The 20,080-nt window shown below is 42.7% G+C and overlaps 1 protein-coding gene across 7 annotated transcripts in view; it reads right to left on the bottom strand.

Annotated features, from left to right (window-relative positions):
• Positions 1 to 20,080, bottom strand: part of JADE3 (jade family PHD finger 3) — a 60,122-nt gene that overhangs the window by 8,018 nt on the left and 32,024 nt on the right. For all 7 annotated transcript variants that reach the window (XM_040535112.1, XM_040535102.1, XM_040535145.1 and 4 more), the window contains 5 exons: positions 12,545 to 12,702; positions 10,472 to 10,662; positions 8,638 to 8,849; positions 6,108 to 6,275; positions 344 to 460 (listed from right to left, as the gene is read on the bottom strand). In XM_040535112.1, the coding sequence (XP_040391046.1) occupies positions 344 to 460; positions 6,108 to 6,275; positions 8,638 to 8,849; positions 10,472 to 10,662; positions 12,545 to 12,702 (846 nt within the window). The remainder of the gene's footprint in view (positions 1 to 343; positions 461 to 6,107; positions 6,276 to 8,637; positions 8,850 to 10,471; positions 10,663 to 12,544; positions 12,703 to 20,080) is intronic.

Consider the following 20,080-nt stretch of genomic DNA (forward strand, 5'->3'; position numbering starts at 1 on the left):
GCACTCTTGGAAGTATCTGTTGATCTCTTCCAAGCTGGTATCATGTGACTTTGTATTTTCTCATTTTTGAACAGCGTTCCGTGGAAGGATCCACCTCTGATCTACATACTACCAGTACTTGCACTTCTCAGGCTTGCTCAAAAGAAGGCAACTCAGACCGTCTCCTAACTCTCTACACTGGAGTGCTTAGGGAACTAATTTGTTAGCAAACAGCCATGAAAAAGTAGGCAGCTATCCTACAGCTGTCTTCATCATAACATCTCCAAATACAGGAAGAACAAAATTAAAAAAAAAATAATCCCCATCTCACAGACTCAAGAGTCACAGGAAAACAAGTACATACCTGAATGCAAGCACCAGTTTTCAGTTTGCATAAACTACACACTAAAGCCCATCGACTTGGTGGAATGTGAGACACCTTTGTGATCGGCTCCATCCTTTCTGGGCAAGCAATACTAACCTGAAAACAAAAAACGGCATGGAAAACAGTTACCAAGGCAATAAAAACAAGCTCTCTGCTAATACCAGAACAAGAAGCATGACCACATATTTATCTCATTCACAGACATCTATGTGCTCGTGCTTCTTAGCAGAAGCTTCTTCCCCAGAAGATCCTGCATGAAGAAAACCATGTTGAGGAATACAATTAGTTTAACCTGGTGACTAGAAGTTGCAACTCTTCAGAAGATTTTAGGCATCTGCAGCATGCCTTGTTATGAACCATTTAAGAGACTACAGTAAATGATGGCAAAGTTTATTCCCTTTCAATTCTGTATTTTTCTTCTGTGCTGCTTAAACAGATCTAATTTAAAAAGTACCAAAATGCAAGCTAGTCAGAACAAAACAGGAACACTTACTCACGCTTACCTGAAAAGTTTCCTTCTTTTAAGATCCACAGATCCACTAAAAGAGCTACTTCTGCCAGCTCACAATTTGGGGCAGAACCAGATTTATCAGTCAGCAGCCAGGGAAAGCCTTGCTTTCTGGCTTTACCTCCACTGAGCGCTCCCGGTGCGAGAGGTGACTCTAATATACTTTCCTAACTACAGATTGCATGAAGTACTATTTGAGAAAGAATGCAACAAACTCCTCTTACTGCAAAGCACGGTATATTGTCCTGTGCCAGTTTTCACGTATTTAGTCTGGATGATCCATTTGTCTCTGGTGGACCAGATTATGGATATTAATACTACAAGAAAGAAAAATTTTCAGATAATCGTAAGTACCTTTTCCTATTGTTTGCTGTACTAAGGTTCACGTATCCATTGTGACAGAAATTTCTCAGCTGTCTGTTGTCCATACTGTGAAACCAAAACTGATCTCCGTAATTTGGACATCAAAACAGAGATGAAGTATCTCCTTAGTCATCCCTCAGATACTCCTGACCACCAGGATTTATTCAAGGGCAGAAACAGAACTGGCCAGTATGCATGGTCAACATGCAGAACTGGGCATATCAAAATGGCACGTGGCAGAAAATTTCAGAGACAACTGTTTTGCTCCAAGGATGCCGGTCTCGATGCCAGTCTCCAAAAGCTTGGATTTTGACACTTACACAAAGAAGAAACACTTTTAGAATTTAGCGTTTGTGTGCTAAGGAGGGCTACCTGCCTGAAACAGAAATACAGTGCAATTCTAGCTAGAAAGATCTCCATGCTTCATATGAGTGATTGACCTGAGCAGAGCAGACCGGTGGTGGGATAAGGACCTCTTCGCAAAAGGGTCAAAACAAAGAATTCAAAGAAAGGAGGTTTCTAGGTCATGTTCTGTGGCACTGTGAGGTCAGAATAAAACTGATTCCTTAAGAAAGTAGTCAAGGCTGAGATTTGAAATTTTTTTTTTTTAAGAGGAGCTTAAGAGCATTACATTACAGTAATTTTCATAGATTATTCTTCCAACAACATAATAAGGCTCTTCTAGGGAAATCCACATCATACAATTAGCTTAAGACGTGATAATTAAACTGTTGCCTTTACAAGGGCCAACAAACTAAGCTGGGTATGCTAGCTTCCCTTTTGGGGTATTTCAGCAATCACCTGATGCACACACTCATTTTAAAACCTGCTTAATCCCTAAGGAAGCAAGGCAGACAACCTCTGTGAGGTAGACTTTTCCAAGACAGCAGTGCCACGCTGATCAAGTCTGAGAGTCAGAGCTACTATGCTCAAACTGAGTATTTTTGTTACTCTTTCTTATCTTTTGCATTGTTTTGACCATCAGTCAAGTAGGTGGGAAAGACAGCTTTGCAATAGATTACTTGGTTCATCATTTTCATGTTCTAGGAAGTTGATCAGCAGTTCATAGACTAACTACAAAAACTGACTCAAATAAGATTTATGTTTGTTATAGTACTTCAACCTCCAATCCTCCACTTGCAAGCCACATCTTCTGGAATAGACGGAGGTCAGCCAGCGCTGCGTGACATTTCCATTCAGCCCAGTGACAGGCGCAAGCGCACGTCACTGAACTCCAGAACCCACGAGTCCCATCATTGGGTGTGCTTCAGCCTTCTCTTGGGCCAAAACCAGAGTCGGAAGGATTGGTGCGGAAAACCAACGGGACTTTGCACCTAGAAGCCAGCAGTATCAATCGCTGTTTTGATACTGGGAGAAACTGTCAGTTCAAATTATTAAAAAAAAAAAAAAAGGCAAGATGAGGAAAAGAAAAAAGCTGCGACCCATCTGCCAGAACTAAAACCTAATTCTGAGAAATCTTTGTTAGAAAGGTAGCGGGATGCTCCAGAGAGATCCCGGAGAGGACAAGAAGGAGAATGTGGAGGCAGTATGTGATGCATTCATCAGGTAGAGATGAGGAACAGTTTCATCTTTTGTGGACTTCCTATAAATCAGCAGGAAAGGGACAAAGCTGTCCTAAAACTCTTGAATTGTTCCACAAAATCACGTTCAGCACTCCTAAATGTCAAAAGCAGCTTTTTTGTTTCCATAATGAAAGACCCTTTACCAACCTACCTTGCTGCTGCTCAAAACAGAGCTGGTTACAAGTTGCCCAGGTGTTTCTGAAACAATATTGTAAAGAGACTGACCACATTTCTTGTCCCAGTTACCAGAATCAACAGGTAAGACTTCCCGTGGGAATTAAGGGGTTGCATCAACTTGCCATGCTGTCTTTATTCCTTTCAAAAAGGAATCTTCAGTGATTTCCTTCTAACATTGGGTAGCACCAGCTTTCCACTGTGTGCCCCAGCCAAAGCTGGGAACTGACACACACCTCCCTCTCGCTCTCTGCCCCCCTTTACTGCTCTCCCTGCTGCTTCCCCAGAGGGGACTCAAAAGGGCAGGAAATATTTACATCAGAAATACTGTCCCTTTGGCTTGCAATGCTGCCTGTTTACACTACCCCGCTTTGTAAAAACACAAAGAGACGCTTACAGTCAGGTGCAGTTTATTTCTACTGGCCTCATGCCACCTGCGTGTTTCTAATATTCAAAGAGAGAAGTCAAGGCAAAGTTTGTTTGAATTTGGCTGTTCACGAGGGATCCAGAGAGCTGAGAGGCCAACCTTTCCATTTCCCAAAACCTCCCTTCCCAAGACAGAAACGACTGTCTGCCTTAACATGTAGCTCCTCTGTTACTCCTTCAAGTTGCGTCAGGTCACATTTTGACTGCCATACTCCGAAGAAGTCACAAGAGTGGGAGAGAGTGAGAACACTGGGCTGTTGAAGCCTCTTCTCTGTGACTTACACGGTGAGCTGACATCTCCGTCATCACCCTGCTCTCCGCTGGTAGCCTGCCACCAGCAGCCACGCGTTGGGTGCGATGAGATATCTGCATCGGCGGCCCAGCGGCTGGAGCGCAGCCACGTGCAGCAGCAGCTAAGGACAGGCATTTGAGACCTCTCCAGCTGCAGCAAGGAAAAATGGCTTTGTGCTTCAGCTGACAACACGCTGACTGAGGGAAGATGTGTCTGCAGCGGGTCCTCTAAGGCAGAAAAATCTTGAACTTCAGAACAGTGTACGTTTTCTGATCTCAAAGTTTTTCCTTTTTGTCAAAGAATGTCTTTTAAGAAAACATAGAAGAGACATTTACACTAAAAGACAATAATGGCAGAAGAATAAAAGGATATAAACCAACGATGAGGGCACTTTGTAAAGTAAAAACCTTCAAATGTCTCAATCAGCCAAGTGAAGGTCAACAAAGCCTTTTGACACCATTAGCTTACCAGGGGAGGGAGAGAAGAAAACAAAACAAACATTTTAAGGGAGTGCTGAATGAATTAATGAAGGACAATACCCAGAGCAACTGCGTGCAACATGCTAGCCTACACTTGGTGACTCATCAAGTCCCTCTTTGAACATTTTACCACAAACATGATTATGGCTCACTTTTCTCTGCGTTCTGCCTTGCTCTGTTTTGTTGGGAGCACAGTGGGAAGTAGCAGTGATTTTATAATTCGTTTGCTTCTTCTGGGGGAGTTCCAAGGGAATATGCATCGTGCCATAAAGTATCTCCAGGTCTTCAAGCTCTGGACCTTTCCAGTCCACTGATCACATAAGGCCACAGTGATTCTCCAGATAGGAACCCAACATCTTCACAGAGATTCCCAAAGCTTTCTTTGGCTTCCTTGGTGACTGATTAGTTTTTTTCCTCCTACAAACAACAATGCAGGGGACAGAGAGGATGAATGGATCCAAGAGGCGTTTCCCACCTCTCCTGGCAGGTGTCACCTCCTTGCTACGCCTGACACACTTGGCTTTGGTGCAGAGGGGAGGAGGTGCCTGAGGCCCAGAGCCACTGACAGCTGTGGGAGCAGCTGGCTTTCAGCTCTCCCACCTGGGTACTCCCTTGGCTTCCCTCCCTCAGCCAGAGGGAGGTGGGCAGGCAAGAAGGCAGCACTGGCTCCCTGTCCTGTAGTCAGCTGCTTTCCAAACCTGCCTGTTCCTCTTCTGTTGCGAAGGACATCAAGGCAACCGCATGCAGAAAGGACCTCTAAGGAAAACCAGTCTGCTCAGAGACAGGCACTTCAAAAGTACAGAAGTCAGGAGATTTTTATATATTTTAATCTTTTGTGTTTTTTTCCCCTCTACTCCTTTCTCCCTAAAGGTGGATGAGACACTAGGAAGTACACGCTGGCCTGAAGGGAAAGCAGAACTGCAAAGATAACCTCCTTGCAAATCAGATATATGCCTGTGACAGAGCTAGGAAACACACACTGCATCGTGCTGCCATGTTAAAAAAAACCATCCAGAATCTTAACATCTTCCTCGTGAAGTTTTGCAAACGCAAGGCCTGGCTGCTTCGGAGCAGAAGGCTTGAGAAATAAGGCATCCCCTTGATATTACGGTGCCAACGGATGCGGCTACAGCCTCATGCTAAACTATCCACTGTAATGGATCTGTGGTTCTTACCAGAAAGAAATCAGAAATATCATTCTGAGCACAAAATTAAACACACAGCCCATCTATATGAGTGAATATTCCAATTTACACAACTATAATGTGATGCTAAACTTGATTCTAAATAGAGCAAGTGTAAAGCCTCATTATTAAACTTTATTTATGTCCATGTAACTAAAAAGCCTTTTCTTATAAAATATAACGTAAGATATAAGATTTTTCTTCTCCCCACCATTCAGAAAAAAATCAGTGTAAAAAGCCCTTAACTACAAACATCTCCCCATCTCAGAGCCCATCCAATACAAACCATGCAATATGTTCAATATGTTTGGGTTTCTTCTTAAACAGAACAGACCAAAAAAGTGAATGTATTCGTGCAAATTATACACCTAACCAAGAGCTCACACATTTACCAGGAGCTAAGAGAGACAATGAAGCTGCAGTTACGCAGCAAACGCTATCTCACATCAGTGAGCCTTTCCAGCAGGTCACTCAGATACCATAACGACACCAAGGAGTGCTTGCTCAGTATATCGGCTGGGGGAACGGACGACAAAGGGATTAATTAATAGAACATAAGCTGGACTCTCTCCCAGCCTTTACAGATTCTGCAGACTCGTCAGAATAAAGCCCAGGACTAACCCATACAGATACATTAAAATCATGAGAATGTGAGAAAGCAGAGGGAACTAGGAGGAGGAGGAGGAAGAGGAGAGACCACAACACAAAAGGACGAGGCAGAAATTCGGCTTTACCTCCGGAATCCAGAGGGCACAGCTCACGTGTGCCCACTTGGTCCCTGTCCTGGTGGCTTTCATGGCACCTCCTCGTTTGGGACACAATAAGCACTGAGGATGTATCCCCAGAACGCAGGTGCGGCACAGCCAGCTCCCTTCAGGGACTTTTAAGATTCCGTAGCACGCCTGGGAAGAAAACAGGGATCGAGATCATTGCGCTAATAGGATTTCACATCCAAGCATTAATTTTCATACGGCACAAAGCTTTCAGATCCTAAAGGCACGGTTTGGCCTTTGCTTAATCCTTCTCCAATTTCGTTACCTTAAAAGGAGTCAGGTGATCAAAGAGATTTACAGCCTATAAAACAAACACTTTCTATGCCTGCTTCTTTTTAAAGTATGTGTCTTGGTATTTGTTCACAGCATAAAACAGCCATTGTGACCGAACAACAAACGCTGCCATTAAGAACCTTCATCTTTGCATTTAATGACTTTTTAAGTTTCTGAAGGAAAAAACGCAGACATCTCTTTTAAATTAGCTTCTGCATGTAACCCTTCCTTAAAAAAATCACTATTTCCTATCATTAACAACTTTACACTCTAACATAATTCTACTTAGATGTGAAGCAATGAGCTGGTTTTTGAAGATTTTTCTGAAGATCTTTGCATACAGTATTAAATTACCTTTGTGGTTACAGTTCTGACAATCATTTGACTTTATATATAATATTGCAAGAAAAATTACAGTATATACTGGAATTATGAGATGCTGGGTTTTAGGCCTATTTCCCTGAATATTGCGTTTAACCCCTTGAAAACTGAGGAATTTCTTACCTTTTTCTAAATTTGAGGATTAAAAAGAAAAAAAGAAGAAATGTAGTTTGCTTTCTAATTCACATTCATAGCCGTTCCTAATGGCAAACTACACATGTACGTAGATGTACCCTATTGAATATACACACATATTAAAGCTGAGTGTATCCAAAACCACCCACAGTAAGAAGCGTTATCAACAGGGCTGCTTTCTAAGGAAATCACGCCATTCCCAACACCCTATCTGGGAACAGTAAGACTGAAAGCCTTGCCAGCTGTAACCAGCCTTAGATTCAAATCTAGTATAAAATCCCCGTGCTTGCTCCCCCAGCCTTCCGGTTCTAAGACCCTGGTCCCTACTGTGAAGCAGTATCACCAAATACTGCACATTCCTGTCATGCCTAGAGAGAGGGGGACTTTCCCGAATGAAATCCCACATTACAAAAACACCAGGACAGATTAACCTAAACGCTATTTTCATGTTTGACTGTTGTAAAAACCCAACAGGGGGAGCTGTAATCTAAATTTTAGAAGTGATTTATTTTTTTTCCTGTTCTGAGGCACATTCCCACCAACACTCTTTCTATTACTGATGCAGAAGTGGCATTATACCAAAAGATCACATATAGGAGGCTGGAAATGGACGTAAACCATTTCCTAATTTAATCCAGCTAATGAGTGGAGGCGGCCTAGGCTACCAAACCAGTAACTTGGCAATCTGTCTGAGCTGGCATGAGAGGGCACTGTGAAGGAGGAAATCTCTCGCACTCCTCCTCCCTGCCTCCAAGCGGCGTGATGACGAACAGACCTGATGAGGCTGCTTGGTGAACCAGGGCCCATCCAGATTAAAAATCAAACTGATAACTCTTTCTGGTTGCTCGCTTTCTTAGGATTAGCTCTAGCCCAGGCACACTCCCCGGCTCATGCTGGGCAGGCCTGGCCCCTGTGGCTGGGGAAGGGGCAGGGTGAGGAGGCAGCAGGCCACCAGCTCCAGCTAGTGGGCAACCCCGAGCCTCCTGCTGCAAATTCATCATTACTTACAAAGAGGCACGAGCAGAGGCTGCCTCCAGAGCTGGCACCCCAGCTGTAAAATCCCTTCTCAAACAGGACATGCCAGAAACCACAGGACTCATCTCCACTTTTTGGTTATGAAGATACCTCTGTCTGTCTAGGCTGAGCTCAGCTGGAGCGAGGCCCTGGCTACATCTGAAACACCATGAACATCAGCAGTGTTCAGACCAAGTGCTCGGCTCTTGCAGGTGCTTATGCCTTCCAAAAAAAGATCGGCCTGTTAAAGCACCTACATGTGGTTTCAGGTGGCTAAATTTGGACAGTCTGTTTGGCCAGTTAACAAGTCAATCAAGGAGGGAAAAACCCCAGCTCTGAAACAAGCGATCTTTGAGTTCTCTACATATAGGCAGGCAGCACTCTCCACCCTGTTTATTTTCAAATGGAGGGTTAATAAAGGGGTTTATGGTCACAGAGAAAGTACTTGCAAGTCCTGAGGACGCTTCATGCTCCTACTGGACGACAGAGGTCCACACACAGACTGTGCTCGGCCACTTATCTACTGTAACTCTCAGAGTACAAAATTTGAGCTTGGTATTGCACCACCCTCCTTACCCAGAAAATCACAAAGCCCTCCACATTCACATTTAATACTGGCTCAAATTCCACACTCGTCAAAGGTAAACAAAGATCAGAGGACAGTGTCAACATCTCTGCAGGCACTGACCTGATGGACACAGATATTACACTTGTCACAAAACACCATATCATTCCCATCTTCACTGTCAGGGGACCGGCACACATCACAGATGACATCTTCATCGTACTCTATGCCCAGTCCTTCTTCAGTCTCAATTGCATGATTCATGTTCTCATGACAGTGCCGTTCCAGCACTTCAATCGTCTTTTCCATTGTGTTTTCATCCAGGGGCCCGCATCCTACAGTGCAGAACGGGGAAAGGGGAATTGGGAGACAGTCAGGTGCTTTTCACCCAGTCTGAGAGGCAGAAAAAAAGAACAACTTCCAGCAACTACAGCAGCATACACATGACAAATTAAAAACAAATAAACAAAAGGTCTTTTATCATTCACTGGCTAATTTTAGCAGGATTTTATAAATACAAACAGAACTACTACTGAAGTAGAAGTTCGGATTGTACATAAGACAAAAGACATCACTAACTGCTGGACTACGCACAAGAAGATGGCTGCTAATTTTGATTTCTTGTTGCAACTGATAAACAGGGAGATGGAAAAGATAAATGACTACTGAAACAAAGTGCCTTCTGGTATTAAACTGTTCTCTTCAGTGCCAGGATATTTTTTCACTCCCTGAACATAAAGGATCACAGTATCATTCAGGTGGGAATGGACCTTGGAGGGATCCAGCCCAGCTCCCTGCTCAGAGCAGGGTCAGCACTGAATCCAGATTAGGTTGCTCACAAACATACCTAGTCAGACCTTGAAAATCTCCACGGATGTCCAGTTCAGCCCCAGAAAAGCCTCGTGTTTGCGAACAGCACCCAGTATGCCTCGGAAGCTTGTCCTTGCATCCTCCTTTTACACAAGGAAGGCTCTGGAGCTCTGTCATGAATTCCCTCCTTCACCAAGCCGGTGACACCTCTAACTACTCGTTTTCCTGAGTGCCTGGATGATCACTCGCGTGCTTGGAGGAGATTGTCCTTACAGCCTTGCTAGCTCTTTCCAGCAATTTCACCTTTCAGAGTTGCCTCACTGACCCCACCTAGCAGCTTCCCAAATAAGCAGAAGCCTACTCTCCATAAGCCCAGGAGCAGAAGGCTATTTCCTTTCTTTGCTCACCTCAGGATCTCAGTCTCCACTATTTCGTACCTGCTACAACCAGTGCCACTATCAATCAGCCCACCCCATCTAGTTCCTCCTTCTTTGACAAGCAGATCCAGGAGATGTTAAGTATCTCCCTTTTGCTCACTGAGCTGCATTCATCCATGGAAGAGCACCAGCTGCACAGACTATCCCACCACCACCCCGTTATTCCAGTAATATCTCCAGGATTATTTTCCACAGTTCACTGCCCCTCAAAGCCTTCTATACCCACAACTTGTGTGGAAAACAAAAGAAAGTTTATTTAGCAGATTTTAAATGGGCTAGCATGTGTGCAACTTAATTATTCTGTTAAGAACCCAGCATGTAAGCTCCTCAGAACTCTGTATTTTGTAGCAATTATATGTTCAAGTTTAAAAAATGGAAGCATATGTTTTTCCTACGCAATATTTTTAACCTTTAAATCCCTAAAATTAATTCCACCTGGTTTGGGCTTTTTCCCTCCTGTATCAGTCTGCAGAAGTTGCACATGATTTTGGACGTGAAGAAATTTTTAGGCACAACAGGTAAAACATCAAACACTAACTGATCCAGCAACTCATTTTAAACGTTTTTATAGATGTTCATTACCTCGTTTTTCCTAGCATTTCCATTCAATTCTCATTCAAAGATCTTTAAGAAATCTCACACAGCAGACTACTACTCAACCAGCAGCAGTTAACTGCTGCTTTAAAAACTAGAACATGTTGTGAAATTACCCATTTCAGTAAGCTCTTCGTTTAGCTCCTGGAGCCAAAAGATGTCCATATCATCCAAGTCATAGCGACACACAGATTCTGCCAGTTCCAAAATGTTGATGTAACCTGGTTCTGTGGGCTCTTGGCTGGAACAGTGGATGTACTTCCTGGGTCGTGTATACAGTACTTCTTTTACTTTTTCTGCTACAACCCTACACGTGAAAGTAAAAAGGAAATGGAGAGTTAGCTACAGCTTTTTAAGATTCAGCCTTGAAAGACATGAAATATTTGTTATCAAGTGCAAAGAAATCTAGCATCTCACAGATTTTAAACTAGCCTGTGAGTGAAGCCAGGGTGGGAAGACAGGATTCTGTAAATGTCATTTCTTCACATGAAATATGTTAAGGTTTGCTACGTATACAGAATCATTTTTAAAATGTAAGCCTGTGCATAATATTTTCAACTTAACAAATGCTACTAGCATGGCGATGCAAATGTTTTTGAAACCCACAGGAAGTATTATGCACGAAAAACCCTACAATCTTTGTTCTATCTTCTTCCTAAACGATAGAAGGAAATCTTGCCAGCTTATAATCTTCAGGATTCCAGCTTTTTCAGGAAAGCTTGATTTATTCTGCTGCAGTTAGGGGGAGGAGGAGGAGATGTTTGCTCTTCATTTGGGTTAAGCAGTCTACCCGTATTTTATACGTGGCACTTCATCCACATTACAAATGTATTATTTTTATTATGTAAGAACAACTCTGTTGCTGAGCAAAAACGTAAAGGGGAAAAAACAGCTAAAAATCATCCAGGAAGCAAGGGGAAAAAATACTGGTGTTTTTAACCTTTCAATTATTTTAAGAGATAAAAATTAGCGTTTGCCTAGTAAACTAGCCTATGAGAATGGAGAGAGTGACCCTAGCTAGCTAAAGTCAGTCTGTCTTTCTCTGCATTTAATGCAAGAGACCCTGCATGTGAAAGGAAGCCAGGGAGATACTGAATGGAACAGTGCCATACGTGAGAAGCTCTGCATGCTTTCCAGAGCTCGCCCTCCCCGGCACCAGGAGAAAAGAAAAGCTGTGGGAAACAAGGCAAGAGGAGGAAAGCAGGAGCAGGCAGCAGTCGAGCAGTATCCCACATAATTCTAACTGGACAATGTGGGTTGTCAATGTTAGCACAATGTTCCCCTGCCATTCTTCTTCCCCCCTTCACCTCGCTCATTTTTTCTCATGTTCCCTTGTGAGCTTTTCTTTTCTCTAGTCCAGCCCATTCTATATCAGTTTTTAACTCTAATATAATACCGCTGGTATGAGATGCAATATATTTATTTTTAATAACTTGGTACTGACAATAGCCCCAGTGGAAATTAGATTATGCTGGCATCAGCGCTTTCACTGGACAATTCATTTATCTTCGTCTTGAAGACCATGCTGGCAGTAATACTTCTATGCTAAAACACACTTTTTCCACCAGGAAAGGTTACAGGATTACACTGTCACCTTTTCCTGGTCTAAAAACAATATGAGAGGACAAACAATCCGTCTCCTGAAACTGACATCACTGAACTTGTATAATGATCAGCAGCTATTTGTGGAAAAAGATAGCAGAAGGAGTTAAAAGCTCTGGCAACAGCAACAAAAATTGTATTATGTGAACAAGTGAGTAGCTTTATCGGGTACCAGCTATTCCTGAGTGCCTACTGTTCTATTTCTTCATGCTTTATAGGGAGGCTTTTCAAGTAATGTGAAAACAATGCAAGATTTAGGTTTATTTTTAATTTAACTTTCCACACTTAAAAGAGAAAACAGATTTAACCCATAGCACCACGTGACTCAGGAAAAAATAAAATCCCCTTTTTACACTTGCAATGTAGATACCATCATGGTATACAGACAGAACCAGATCTGAAGTGCCACAGAAATGTCTTCCAAATTGGTGCTTGCTTGGCTTAAAAGAATGCCTGGAGGCTGCTGCATTGCAGATTTAACTGTAACAACAAGGAAACGTGACTGTGTTTAGACCACCTCTTTTCTGAGAGGCCACCTTCTCTGAGTTCACATTCCGTGCACATGCTTTATGTGTAATCTCTGTTACCTGAGAGAAGGCTGTGGAATTGTTTCTGGACTGGCTGGAACTTGGACTCCTTTCTCCCATTCCTGTTTCCATGTGTCCGCAAAGACATAATATTCATCGGGGTTAACATGGTGAGAATCCGGTAGTTTCATGGCACTAATGAGATCCTTGCGGAACACCTGCAAAGAAAACAGAGGGAGAAGAGAGGCTTGAGAAAAAAGACTTCCACCAGAGAAAGTAGTAGGTATTTTTCCTAATCTACACTGAAACAATGCACGTATGTTGTTAAGTTTTCTTTAAGAGTGCTGACACACAAACACATTAATTTGAAATCGTCTAGATTACTAACTCTTAATGTATCAGGTGCAGTATGACAAGAATTTTCAGCTAACTCAAAACCACGCTGCCGCCTGAAGTCTAATCAGAAGGAAGAAAGCAAGCTGCTGCAGGTTACCAAGGGAAAGGGGAAAAGGAGGCCTGTACCTAGTTTATTTATAATATCACTTTCAAACAGCTCATTTTACTTGCCAGTCTGCGTGCTTCATCCCAACTTAGGTACAAGGTTGCATGTCTTTTTCCTTCGCTCAGTCAAGCTCCCTCTAATTGTCATATTCATCATGAGCTAAGAGCAGTTGCCATGGCAAAGTTGATGTACAGGCACTTGCTCATCTACTAAATCCATTTGAAGTTTTACTGGTCAGGATCTTCAGGATTGAAGACAAACTGCTGCCTACACTGAAGCACGAATTCTGCCTTGCTTTGTGCCGGAACCCCAGCAATGCCACCCCAAAAACGCAATCCAGCCTCGGGACTCTTTAGCAAATCTATGTGGTGAAACACGCCATACAGGCTGCCACAAATCCACCTGTGACAAACCTCCAGCTCTAACATTCAGCTCCTGGCTGCAGAGGATTCCAGTTTGAAGAACATGCAACCAGGATTATCAGCTGTCTCAAAGCTTACTTAATGTAAATGCCTGTCAACTACAGGTGCAGGAAATTTTTAAAAGGCACATGATTTTTTTCCGCCTTCCCACTGCTACCCTGCCCAAGTTTAACATTCGTAAAAGCAGAACAGCGACTGCAGCTTGGTGTTGGGGAGACATCGCAACTAATTAATTGTATTATCGTAACGAGAAATCAAATCCTCAAAGGGCAATAAAATGAAAGGGAAAATATCCCTGCAATAAGCTGTGGCAGGTTGAACTCTCTTCTTACTAATTCCGTTTTATAGCCAGAACAGTAATGAAATACTTCAGAGCCAAATATCTTAGCGTACCCTTTTCAATTTGACAGCACCAGACCGGTTAATGCCTACTGCAAAAATTCTCAGCTGTTCTTGGAAATCATCAAGAAATCGTTATAAAAAAAAAAGCACTACACTTTTAACTAGAAACAGGTATTGAAAGAGGCTGCTGGTAGCTCAGAGCACAGGAGTTGCTTCACTATGCACTACGGCTGCATCGCTCGTAGGCTGCCAGGAGAGCAAGTTAACCTGGGAACTCAAAAATACAGAGCAACTAGAGCCTCAGTGACACGAGTGAAAGCATTAACACCGTAAGCATCCATTTTAACCCAAGCAGTACGTCTACACAGCAAAAATAAAACGTGCAGTGTTTTATGCCATTGCAAAGAAATTGTAATTTTCTTTGTTATGAATACAGAGCCAGGTTTGTGAGAGACACTAACACAGCACAGTGTCAAAGAAACCCGTAAGGAAAAAATAATCCAATAACTGAGAAACGCGATGGTTTAATCATTACAATGTATATTCCTCAAACCTTATCTGAGGTTAAGTGCTTTACAAACTACCTTTTAAGGCACTGAGAAACACAGACGTAGAGTGTTACATATCAAAACCACTGTTTTTTAAGCACTAAATTAAAAATGCTCTGAAAGGCATCAGTACTCTAACTACATCTAACTACACTGCTTAGCAGCAAATTCATCTTCTGATCATCCATTATGTATGTGAGCTGTATCATCTCTATTTTTAGAGCACAAAGCCCCTGGAGCATGAACTTTTTTTTTTTGCCTGACCACACAGTCACCATGCAGCAATATTAAGTTCTCCACCTCAGGTTGCTGAAGTTTACAGTAGTGGTACCACTGGAGGTCAAAGATTTAAGCAATATAAATGTAATGGTTGAAACCTTAAGGAACTCCAAATTCAACTCAAATTTCCCTAAGAGTACTTTCCTTGCCATTCATACTTACGGTACAAATACAACTGAGTATTTCCTGCAGACAGCTGGAATCCTTACAGAGACACCGCAATCTCTAGCTCTTATCATTCATCATTTCTTCACGCGGCCCATCTTCCAACAGTAAAACACTCTCAGAGGACAACATTTCAGAACACGTGTCTTTATCACTTGTGCTCTATGCTTATTTTGTTGTGGAAGCAAACCCAGGGGACCCAAGGAGAACTTTCTTATCAATTAAGTAAATTTTACTCCTGCAGTCGTCCTCAAGGCTACGAGCTGAGCCAGCTCAACAAAGGGCTGAAACGCACTCAGGATTTGGACAGCCAACTTCTCCTCGTGGTTGTGTCTTTTTGGACACTTCTTTGATGCTTACTGCATCCATAAGGCAACAGCCAGTGCAACCCAGAGCACAGTCTCTCCTCCCGGCAACAACCCCCTTCACTTCCAGTCAGCCCACGAAGGGCAGTGCTCATCTTTCAGTCACACCACTGAGCGTCAGTCACCCCAAAACTTTTACATTTCTAGCCACACATAAAACACAAGCCTTCAGCTGTATTTTAGCATCATCTGTAATATCACACAAATTGAGAAAAGCTCAATAATGAGCATGCCTAGGCTAGGACTGCGTCCCCATCCATCTAGGAGGATGTGTGACCCGTCGCGTGAGGAGGCTCGGCCCACGCCATGCATCTTGTACCTCACGCAGGAGGTCTCTGCCCAGAGGAGCTACAGCTGCCAGACGCCAGCTGATCAAGGTCATCCACCTGCTGGAAGCCCCCTCGGAAGTTATTGTGACAGTGGGATATTTAAAAAGTATTTTTGGCACTGGAAAGCGTGAAGGAAGAGATGAATTTCAGCCCTCCTTACCGTGCGAGACTGTTTGGTCTGAAACTCTCCTGTCATGTAGCTGCCAGGAGCTTTAAAGTTTCGGCTGAAAATGGTGCAGCAATTTGTCTGAATGAAGTCAATGAAAAACACGCTTGCTTATGTCACAATAAAAATACCAAGCGTTTTGTTGAGAAACTGTAAAATTTTTTTTCACACTTTAAAGCTGGGACTCCAATTTAGAAGAAGAAACCTTGTTCTCTGGTCTTTTTGCTCTGCAGTAAAGTCTGAAAAGATTTGCTGAAGCAATGAGAACAACTTAGGCACTGCTGCAGAGACACACTGTTGTCTCTAAGCCTTTACAGCCTAAATCCTACAAAAATTCTCCACAATAAGCATGCTCTACTCCTCCATGGCACCAACACCAAGCTACAGTGAGATCATGGGCCTGTGGATGGAAAGATATGGTTCACGTATTTTGTTTGTTTTTCAGACTTCTTAGTCCTACTTGTAAATTATGCTACAAGAGTACGTCTAAGGAAGATGAACTTCTTGAATCAGGAGTTTGTAAATGTGGCACGAAAAGCTGTCTGACTTCAACATGAACTCCTTCTGCAAGCACCATGAAAATTCGACATATAATCTTCCTCACATGACCCTCCCCCCTGCGCTGACTCGGGGAATAGATCAAGGCTATCCACCAAAGAATATTACTTTCTGTGCAATATCCTTATCTGCTAAAGATATCGAGGGGGCACATGCAATGCTATGGAGAATTATAGTGAAACATTAGCATCAAAGACAGAGACTGGGTCTTAACCACACAACAGCCTTCTACAACCTCCATCTTCACTGAGCCACGCAAATATCAGATCTGCACAGACCTCAGGAACATTTTGTTTGTGATCAATGCAAACCTAAAGCCACATCTGGGGGGAGAGGGGGAACCAAAACCTCCTTCCCCCCTCAAAAAAAAAAACAAAACACAACAACAACAACAAAATGAGAGTCAAAGACCTAATTTAATATCCCCCCCGCCCCCAAGCTTCTACCGGCAGCGACCATTCCTATTGCTCATTCAACTTATCTTGTCCAAATGCATGCGTCAGTGAGAGCGAATGGATTGGGTCACCTCTTAAAAATGGTAAGAAAAATCGTATTTCTTCTTGTGACAGTGAGCTTTTCAGTATGTGACCACCTACCTACAGAACCTCACGACGGTAAGGTGCTCCCATGGCCATGTAGGCCACCACCGGGAACCACGTGGCAGAGGTTTAAGTAAAGTACGTGTTAAACACACTGCTGCTGTTACAATTAAAGCAGGATTTCTCCTGGATTGAATCTAAGTGCTTCACTCCTTAGGCTTCCCCTGGTGCCTGGCAGAGCCCCTAAGGAGTCAGCAGTACACATTTCATTTCCTTATGCCCGCTGTCTAGAATCAAGAAGACTGACTGGCCCAGAAAAGTAGTGATTTTTAAAAGGCAGGAGGGAAAAAATATGCCTCCCCCCACCCAGATTCCCCCAGAAGCATAACCTCAGAAATATCCTCAGTATCCTCTCTAAAAGAGGAAGCTGAAATATGGCTAGTAGTCTTCCTATTTTTGCATCTCCTTCACAACCCATCTTGAAGGCCAATGATGAAATTCCATGTGCCAACTACCCATCCAACAGGAAGCATTGTCTCTAAAATGCAGAGTAAAGTATGTAAGAACACAAATTTTCCATCAGGTTTTCAGTCAGTTTTTATACACCTCCACAATTATCTTCTTTTTCATTCCAAAGTCACCCATAAGCAAAGCTTACTGTCCTGTTGTAACTCTCACGTTTAACACCATCAGCAAAAATTAAAGACACTTAAGAAGCATCAGTTTATACCTAAAATCACTACATAAATAACACGGTAGACAAATTGTAGTAAGACCTAATACAAGCATAATGCAGCCACATAATATCTGAGTACAGATAATCTAATCTAACACACCTAATCTTTGCATAGAAGTTTCACATCTGCCAAAGACTGCCCATCTACAGAGGACGAAGTTGTAAGGGACAAACCACTTTCCAAAATTTAGCGGGCTCATCTTGCTAGGTAGATTTTGTCTCATTAATACATTGCAACCTGGGTGTTAATTTCTAATCTAAGGCACCTTATTACAAAGGAGACCGGAGTCTCAAGACAGGAACGGTTGGTTGGTTTGTATTGTAGCAAAGCAAAGAGAAGTCAAAATAATTGTAAAACAGCAACGAAGCTACAGTTCCAGGCATGTATACTGACTGCACCGAAAAACTAACGATGTTAAAACAGCTAAAGCAGACAGAAGTGTAGCATTAAACTTGTACTTCTCAAACATCTAAATAATTTGGCCGTGCCCTGCAGTAAATCCTAATCTTCAAATTCCTACTCCCTAAAACTATTTTCAAGGATTAGCCAGGACTCGAGCAAATGAAATATTGCACTTTTCTTTGGAGCAGCCATTAATCTTCTCAGCCTCCTTTACAAGTGTTTATAGGAAAAACCAGGAAATCAGACACTAAATCAACCCCACCTAATGTCATATCTCTGGTATCTCTGACAGCACCATCTCACGAGCCAGAAGAACATGCGAGAGCTGTGTAAGAACACATCAAGTTTCCCCCGGTTGCTAATCAGACATAAACTTTGGATTTGAGGATTCATCTCAACAATCAATTTTTAAAAATGGTATTAATTAAACAAGATATTTAGAAAAATCTGTACTCGTTACCATCCGTTTAATTCCTTTTTTAATCATGTTTAATTCTCAGTCTCAACAACTTCCTATGCAGATGAGCTTCACAGTCTAATTACATGGTGCACGGAAAAGGACATCCTATTAATTCCAGCAGACTTCCTAACTTTTGGCCTCATTCATATTCTCCCACCTTTCCTCCCCCATTCCTCCTTCACGAGGACAGGCAGGACCGAAGCTCCACCACTGCTTTTTCCAGACCATTCAAACTTTACTATTATGCCTGCTTATTCAGTCCCAAAGGTAAAACAGCTCAGCCTTATCACAAGCAAACTTTTCCATGCCCTTGTGCATTCCGGCCACCTCTTGCTAAGGAGTTCAAATATCTTGAGATGGTATCTCAAAGCAAAAAGATCAAAAAAACCCAAACCGGCCAGGTTGCACCTCTGATTTAGATGAAAGCATTATTAGTTTTTTAATCAATTAACCCATGCAGGCTAAAAACCAGCTCATTAAAACGAGTAAGGTATGTTGACCAGAGGTCTTGAGAAGCCCGCAGAGATGTCCAAGCTGTTGCAGTTAATTCAGAATCTTCTAAAGCACACACGGAAAGGTGACAGTCTCCTCTTCTATTATGCATGGGACATGCCAAACTATATGATTTAATCATATTGCCCATTCATCCACAGAACAAAACCAACCACTTTCCAACTGCAAAAAGAATCCATTTTCTGCTCAGAGTCTAATCTTGCAGGGTGCTCCTCAGGATCAAGACCTACAATTTATGTGACAGTTAAATGCCACTAAAAAAAGTTTCACATACCCCAGTAATGAAAGCAGACCATTTACTTGGGGAAGACAAGCTACATTTCACATAACACAGCTGTCGCTATCAGCAACGAGGGATTAAAAACTACTATTGCTGTGGGATTCGGAACCCTATTTGCAAGGAGAGGTAAAATACTGCCACCTTAGACGGGCAGGGCTTAAAAAAAAAAAACACCACACAATCCTAACTTACCTCTTCTACAGTTTAGAGAGGGTGGGAAGACTGAAAACAAAACAAAACAAAACATAAGCTTGAGTGTCACATAAATCTCTTTGGCTCTTTTGTGCCCCCCCTAGCCTGAGGGAAAAGAAATGGTCAGTCATTCAGCATGGGCCAGCTAATAGGTTTTCCCTGCAAAAATGATTTCAACTGTTCTGCCATGGTTTTCTGCTGCAGCTTCCAAGGAGACAGGAAACAGCAAAGTACAGGTTTCATGCTGAGCCAGGCATCCAAATGCCTCCTACCCTGCTACTCCCACGCAGCCTACCGTTCAGACCTGTGAGTCGCTCTTGTCCGGCTTCGAGCCCATAAGGGGCAACTCTGCACATTGCCCACGGCCAACATCATCACAAAGATCTGAAAAAACTGTTCTGACTTACGCTACTGGTGTGCCCGTAACCTTAACACTGTTTTGCTGTTCAAAGTAAACACTACAGCAGATAGCTTAAAGTTACCATTTCAGTTGTTTGCGATAGATTACAACTCAAGAGGAGCACAAGAGAAAGAGCTGCAGTCTCCTTTCTGAAGTCACCAAGGCAAACAGCGTGTTCTGAGGAAGCACCATCACAGGCTTGCCTTACTTTCACCATCTTCTCAAGGAGAAGAGTGGGGTAAGCGGGCCTCAGGTCCCACGCAGTAACGTCCCTTCCACCTGCCTTCCCTCCTGAAGCCATGAGAGGCAATGCAAGGCAGAGCAGTCCTCAGCCACAGCCAACTTTGTTTTTTTTTTTTTTTTTTTTTTTTTTTTTTTTTTTTTTTTTACAGAGGAG

The sequence above is a fragment of the Cygnus olor genome, chromosome 1, assembly GCF_009769625.2.
Source record: "Cygnus olor isolate bCygOlo1 chromosome 1, bCygOlo1.pri.v2, whole genome shotgun sequence".
NCBI classification, from domain to species: Eukaryota; Metazoa; Chordata; class Aves; order Anseriformes; family Anatidae; genus Cygnus; species Cygnus olor.